The sequence below is a fragment of the Apium graveolens genome, chromosome 6 (genome assembly GCF_009905375.1).
Source record: "Apium graveolens cultivar Ventura chromosome 6, ASM990537v1, whole genome shotgun sequence".
Lineage (NCBI taxonomy): Eukaryota > Viridiplantae > Streptophyta > Magnoliopsida > Apiales > Apiaceae > Apium > Apium graveolens.
Window position 1 is genome coordinate 43,078,417 of NC_133652.1, and position 7,761 is coordinate 43,086,177.

Genomic DNA, 7,761 nt, shown 5'->3' on the forward strand with positions numbered 1-7,761 from the left:
GAAGCATCAAAAACTTATAATTCTGTTTGGTTGAAATTGCTGCTTGTAAACTTAAATTCTCTGATTATTTTTGGATAAATTTAGCCTTTTATTTTGAAATTCGGTTTATTTATTTCGGTTTCGGTAATAACCGGTTTATTTATTTCAGTTTCGGTTTTAAACAGAATAAATTTCGGTTCAGTTTTCGGCAGAGTTTTTACAATATTTCGGTTTCGGTTAACCGAAAAAAAAATTCGGTTTCGGTTTCGGTTAACCGAATGCACAGCAGTTCTGTTAAAAGTTCTAAAGACATATGAAAAAGGATACATAAGAGGGTCGATTTGAGTAAGCAGAGTGAGCAACAAAGTGGCCAAGACATGCAATGGCACAAGAGCTGATTCCCAAGCCAATAAAAGCATGTATAAACCTCAGCGAAGCTTTAATCAGCCATAGACTATACACCACCATTACAATCCCAGCCTACAGAGTTGAAAAGCTTCAACAATACTCCAAGGGAACTCATCATCAGTTTCACCATTCAATCACATGAAATTTCCTTCAATTGGAATGAAGCAATGTAAAGTGGGACAATAAATTACTGGTCTTGATGAATAGGGTAAAAGGGCCATTTCTTACAATTCCAATTTTTTTTGTCCATAGTCCAAAATATCAACTCATAATACAAAATGAGTTGATTGCATTTCACCCTATAACTTTCTTTGGATCAAAAGACTAATAATTTTAAATGCAGACAGTATATAATAAATTTACTTGAATAGACATACAACATTATCCTTGGTCTAATAGACTGGATATCAATTTTGCACAACATTATCCTTGGTCTCCTCATTTGACAGTGCAGACTGGCGGGTGCACAAACTGATAGGTACACGCCTAAAAGGCAGATCCTCAAAAGTAGCATCTCATTTCTTAGACTTCTTAGATTTCTTTTGTGAAGATATTTCTCCCGGAGCAGCAATATATGTTTCAGGATCAATCTTCTCGAATGATTTTTGCTTGCCGAGCTCCTTGGCCTTTTTCTGAAACGCAAAAAATATGTCACATCACAATAAAGTAAAATCAGAAAGCTGGTATTTCAAGTAATTTTCTAGAGCCATTCTAATAAATTGCACATGGAAATGCAAATACGAACTCTAGCAACTCCGACAAAAAAATGTAGCAACAAATTGAAATGATCTCAAGTACCTTCAAAGACTTCGCAATTGCAGTTACGTTATTATCCTCATCATTAGACATGCTAGCATTCTGCATTGCAGTTTCCTACAACCGCGAAACAAAGACAAGAGGAGAATAAATTAATAATAAACAATAATTTTACAGTAAAACAATGTGATGTATAAACGTCAATACCTTGGGAGGGACAAATGCTTCTTCTCTTCTCCTTTTGCTTTCAGCTGTTTTTTCAGCCTGTTTTGCTTGACCCTCTTGCCACTTCTTTGCTGACTTCTTCTTGTCACTAAGGAAGTATTCGCCAGTTTCCAGTTGAATGTCCTCCTGCAGAATATCCAACAACATCATCCGATAAGACTAAAAACAGTTCAAACAAATTGCTAGAAGTGAGACTATTGCATGCTTTTTAGGCTGGCTGAAATCTGGAAACACATTGGTTGAAGTGAAAGCCGAGACAGAAGCAAACTTAAAACCCCTTCCTAGGAGTTAAACGGTCTATCAATCATTGACCTGGGCATCGAAAGAAAACTGTGCTCTCAACTACAGTATCATGCAATATAAACTATAACTTAAAAGTAAGGAATTCTCATTGTTGACTTATAACACAAATATGTTAGTAGAATTTAATATGGAGCAGATGCAGAAAACTGAATGAATAAATCAAGAGATTAGTACCAAACGCAATTTGGAAGTAGATAACTTGACATAAATATTAAAAAGAGTTCCAGAAGTGAAGGTACTATAGTTACCTAAGCAGACAGCCATTGGTTTCATATAAATATCAACTATACTAAGCAAGCAAAAACTTTTACTCAAAAATAATTTAACTCGACTGACCTCTCTAGGCGCTTGTGGTGGAGGGAATGGTGTATATGGCTTCTTCTCTCGGCTCTTGACTTTCTTTTGTTTAACATTTTTCCTGCATTAGTAATAATATTAACAAAATAGACCAGCTTGCATGATAGAGACTTCAAACTAATTTCCTCAGGTTATAAATAACATACTTTTTAAACTTGGGAAGAAACCTGTCCCAGTTCTCATTTGCAAGTTCTGGATTTTCTGAAAGCTCTTTCTTTAACATCAGAATCTATAGACAAAACAAAAAAGAAAAAAAATGATTTTCTATCCTTAATAAAAAAAAAACTAAATAGGTCCAACTTAAAAAGCAATAACTAACCTTAACATGATAAACTGGATAAAGTTTATTGGTCATGCAGTCTTCCACAATCCTCCTCACTTGTTTTAGACCTTTGAAGGAACCCATTGCCGATACAGTGTTTCCCTGCTCATTTTAACAATGAAGAGTTGTTTATGTATAATTGTCCAAATATATTGTAGAAAAGCATATATAATAAACCTATCTAGTTTCAGAAGAGAAAACAAAACTATTACATACCTGAACAAGGATATAGCAGCCAGTTAAAATTTCCAAAGCCTGCAAAACAATATTGTCAGCATGTAACAAAAATTATACATGTGACCCAAAAGACAATATATATTCACAAACCTTGAGAGTTGAATTATTGGGACCTACAAGACGTTGTCTTCTTTTAACAAAGCGCTCCTGCAAACCATAACAGAGTTTGAGAACCAGTTTGCAGAATTTTAAAGCTGTCATTCACATAGCTTTTTTCTAATAGCCACAGACCAAGTAATGCTCATTCAAAGTCAACGAGCTACACATTCTTACAAGTTTAATATCAAACTTTATGAACCAATGACAATGTGGCGCTCTCTAAAGAAAAATTTACAGTAAAGTTCTTACTAGTACTTTATGATGATAATTATTACATCTTTTAAAGCATAACTAGGATCTACAGATTGTTTATGGCAACTTCTTAATGATTGCTCTGATCATAACACATCTCTTCTTCATTGTTGAGTAATATATCTAAAAAAATATCTAAGATGAATAAGTTATGCAGTAAGTACCTTGTTCCGAACTAAACCACCAATCTTGATAATGTCACACTGCATTTCATCATTCAAAATCTTGATTGCCTACACCATCAGAATGAAAGTGAGCATAAAGAAAAAAAATGCAATAAACCGTAAACCCCATCTACAACTGTGCAACAATATATCAACACAACGTAAATTCTAAACAAATCAACATAAAAAAGGTTAACCCGCAGTACTGCATAGAGGTGATGAAGTGTACCTGAGGTGCAGGGACACTTCTCGACAAAAGCTTAATAAGATCCCTTGCTTTTATTATAATGTAAGGATCCCTCACCTTCCTCTTATTAGTCTTGACTGTCATTGATCCTTCAACCTAAACATCAACATAGACACAATATACCACTCAATCTGAATCTCGTAACCACATTTCATACACAAAATTTTCAAAGCTCAAGCAATTTTTTACACAACAAACTCAGCTTAAGAAACACAAATACATAATTAAAATCCAAATTTTATTATCATCCTAATTAAACCTCCTCAATCCTTATCTCTTTGTAGCAAGAGATAGAGAATTCACAAGTATTGAAATTCCGATAATAAAAAAAATAGAAAAGAAGCAAATACTAATAAAAATCAAAACTTTATGATGATCCAAGCAAATAATAATGAGTTAGTTATAATCTGAAACAGTGTAGCCGCCTAAGTAAAGGTCCTGAGACCTAAAATAAAGAGAAAACTGACCAAATTGAGCTCACAAGTAATCCCATGTTCCTTCAAAGCACCCCTAACAATAGGCCAGGCTTCTTGCAAGTACTTCTCTACAAAAAAAGGCCTCACCTTTAAACACAAACACAATGAAAACAACACAATTAAAGTATAAGAATTAAAAAAAGAGAGAACCCCTGTATTGGGGGAAAAGAGTAGAAAAAGAGGTGTCTTCAGTCAAGCTGTTGCCATCTTCATTCCAAGAAGGGTCAAACTTTTGAACTGTCCAACGATCAATGTTAGGGTCATCGTCCCAGGGCTTGGGCTTGTCATGCTTTCCCTTGTACTTCGCTGGCCTTTCGCCGGCGACGCCAGGCTCTTCCTCCATTCTCACCATCTTTTTTGCCTATTCTAAAACCCTACCGGATTATATTGCGGGTCGGCCTTTCATTTGTTTTTGTTACAGTTTTTTATTTATAAGTTGGGCCGGCTATTGGGTTAGCCCAATGCTACTCAAATAGAAAATGTACTATAATGTCCATACAACTGGGCCTGGTCCATGAGTGTATTGCTTAATTTGTATCTATACTCTATTATAATAGTCGGAATACAGATAATTTGGTTCAACGATAATTCCCTAATTTTGATTATTACAAAAATAGATAAATAGTGTTATATATCTAATAAACTACTAAATTATTAAACTACTACTAAATATAGTATACTTATCCTACTAAACTACGAATACAACTTATCATATTATTAAAAAATATAAATAATAGTGTTACATATCTGCTAAACTACTAAATTGTTAAACTACTAGAAATAGTCTATTTATTTTACTAAATTACGATCACATGTTATTTTATTATTTTTATTATAAATTTATAATCATTATATATTTATATAAATATTTTAAAAATATAATATAACTTGATAAATAAAAATTTAAAATATTAATGGAAACCCGTGCATCGCACGGGATTTATGCTAGTTTTTATAATTAATAGTTCGATGACTATAATCACGGTATCTGATTTTATTTTGCAATCCTTTTATACGCGTAACTGTATACACATTATTCCTTATTATTTTGTTTATATTTATAAAAAATGGTTTATAACCTGACACCCAATAAATCATGCTTACATGCAATTAGGGGTGTACACGGTTTGGCCAACCCGACCAATCCAAACCGAACCGACCCTATTTCGGCCGAACCAAACCGATTTTTTTCAACCCGATATATAGTTGGGTTGAAAAAATGTCAACCCGATTTAATTGGGTTGGATATGGTTTTCGATAATTTTAAACCAATCCAACCCAACCCAACCCGATTAAAATATATATGTACATATTAATAAGTTAATCCAAAATTATGTTTATGCCATTTACATAGATCCATATATCTCTAACTGTAAACCTCCGTGTTCATAGTTCATTTCGTAACAACAATAGATGTTTAATTAGTGTTATATTTTTTGCATTTATGATTCATTCCAAAATATAAAGCGTAAGCAATATTATTAGTACTTTTGATGTCGAAAATTAGATGTTTAAGACTATTCAATATGGAGGATTGTAATATTATTTTGAACTATTTTCAAGTGTTTTAAACTTTAAAACCTTATGTTTTATTATAATTTTTTATATTAATTTTGTATATTTAATAAACCGATCAAACCGATCCAAACCGAACCAAACCGAAGTATACAAATTGGTTTGGGTTACAAATTTAAACGGTTTGGGTTGGGTTGAAATTTTGAAAACCCGAATTAATTGGGTTGGGTTGCTAAATTCTCCCAACCCGCCCAACCCAATCCGTGTACACCCCTACATGCAATATAATGAATCTATACTATACTATAATAACCGGAATATGGTATAATTTGGTATACCTTTTTTTTGTTGGTATGTCTTTTTTTGGTTGGTTTGGTTATTCTCATTTATGACCGTCAGATCTTTTACATTAAGTGATCAAGACCGTTAGATTCAAATACTAAAAGAGTATACACTACTCAAACTCACTGGTTCGAACCCCGCCAACAGCAATATTTATATTATTATTTATACACTACTAAAGCTTCCAGGTTCGAAACTCACCAACATCAAATATTTATATTATTATTTATAAATAGATTAATAACGTAATGATCTAAAAAGAAATTTATTATAAATTTAAATAATATAAAAATATAATGAAGACCCGTGCACGGGGCGTAAAACTCTTCTAATCTCTTATAAGAAACAACCATGATTTAATTGCAAAAAATTATACATATCATAGGATGAAATAATCCCCAAATTACAACTAGTAAGTAAGCGTGATCCAAAATAACATAATCCATGAAAATAACTTACAATGAGTTAGCGAAAAAATAAGCAAACAAGAAAATGACTTAAATTGTCATATGCAAATTTGTCGGTACAGTTCTAACACGCATTATGAGATGAAAAAATAATTTTACTTCAATATTTTATTTAAAAGATACGTATTTCCAGTCCTTACATATTTCAAAATTTTTCACTACACATAATCTCTTTGGGAAAGACTTAAAAAGAGCCTTCAATATTTGATGAGAAGACCACAGAGTTAATTGACGTACTGATAGCAGCAGCTGCAAACATGTCTTCTTGACCTATTAAATCATCCGTCCTTTGGGAATTGAAGATAACTTACGAAAAAAATATTCAACAAAAAAACTAACTAGTATAAATAATTTGACTAGTTGTATTTCCGAACAATTGAAACCACATTATTTTTAAAAATCACCTTTTCTGCATATGGCTGAAAAGCTCGAGACTCTAAGTTGGCTAGAGCATATTTGAAGGTCATACACTAGCACGGGGTAAAAGAATAATGAAACAGATAATTTGACATACAATAATATATTTATGGCGAACATACAATTGATAACTAAGGTTAAAAAATAAGGTATGAACTGTATTAGGAATGCAAATAAGGTACTTCGAAGCATCTGATAAAGTATAGAGAAAAGTATAGAGAGAAGAAATATAAAAAGAGGATTTTATTATAATATGACTTGTTATTAATTACAATATAAGAGCATCTCCAATGGTCTTGGCTCTAATTGGTTGCCTAAATTGGACATGTAGGACAATATGTAAAATTTGTTGAATCTATAAGACATTGTATTTCAATGGTATTGGTTATATTGGTTAGCTATATTTTAAAAATAGTATGTTATAAAAATTTATGTTGTTATAAATAGCATATATTACTTTAATATGGTAATAAATGATTAAAATTTATTTTACAGATTTCTTACAGGTCTGTAGGGTTTAATAAATATAGACAACATCAAGAGGTTGGCTATATTTATAAATAAGGGGAATGTAACATTGGAGATGGATTTTTTTTATATAATCTCTATATTTTTTGTTTATAGTATCTATTAATGATTTTTAACAAAGGATTCTATATGGTTGGAGATGCTCTAAGAGAAACTTATATAGCCAACAACCAAAGAATAATAAAGGAAAATGTCCTAACAAGGAAACTATTGCAATTATGAAACTATCCAATAATAATATCATTATATATGTTAACATCCCCCTAAAATTTACGATGGTGAATCGAGCGTTTGCCAAATAAGAAACGGAGTCACATAACCAAACGATTCAAAGCTGCAACTGAGAAAACAAGAGTATCCAAATGAATTCCAACATAGTCACAAATTCAAAACAACCAAAAGCTTCCAACATAATCCATAGCGCAACAACATAAGTGACTCGTCCAAATACGCAACAACACAAGAGAAAACAAAACAATCCAATAAGAGAAATTGTCCAAACACGCAACAACACAAGCGAAAACAGAGCAAACCAATTATATTCAACCCAAAATCAGTGTTAAAAAGAAATTTAATCATCAAGAAAAGAACTGTCCACGTTATATAATAACCAAAATAACTTTATAACTAAAATAAATTTGCAACCATTGAAACTAAATCCAAATAA

General features: G+C 31.9%; 1 protein-coding gene across 1 annotated transcript; it reads right to left on the minus strand.

The window, feature by feature from the left end:
• Positions 1–591: 591 nt before the first annotated feature.
• LOC141667966 (KRR1 small subunit processome component) lies at positions 592–4,217 on the minus strand. Its single transcript, XM_074474621.1, has 12 exons — positions 3,976–4,217; positions 3,817–3,893; positions 3,332–3,445; positions 3,103–3,171; positions 2,678–2,734; positions 2,567–2,605; positions 2,348–2,452; positions 2,175–2,257; positions 2,008–2,089; positions 1,351–1,494; positions 1,186–1,260; positions 592–1,019 (listed from the first exon to the last, which is right to left on the minus strand). Exons 1-12 carry the CDS (start codon positions 4,175–4,177, stop codon positions 903–905), a joined length of 1,164 nt encoding a protein of 387 aa, XP_074330722.1. The 5' UTR covers positions 4,178–4,217; the 3' UTR covers positions 592–902.
• Between the last annotated feature and the right edge of the window lie 3,544 nt (positions 4,218–7,761).

Excerpts from the sequence above, each read along its gene's own strand:
- LOC141667966 (XM_074474621.1), bottom strand. The coding sequence starts at position 4,177 with ATGGTGAGAATGGAGGAAGAGCCTGGCGTCGCCGGCGAAAGGCCAGCG. Across the intron at positions 3,894-3,975 it reads TCTTTTCCCCCAATACAGGG|AGAAGTACTTGCAAGAAGCC; the intron begins GTTCTCTCTTTT and ends CTTTTTTTGTAG. Across the intron at positions 1,020-1,185 it reads CAATTGCGAAGTCTTTGAAG|AAAAAGGCCAAGGAGCTCGG; the intron begins GTACTTGAGATC and ends TTTGCGTTTCAG.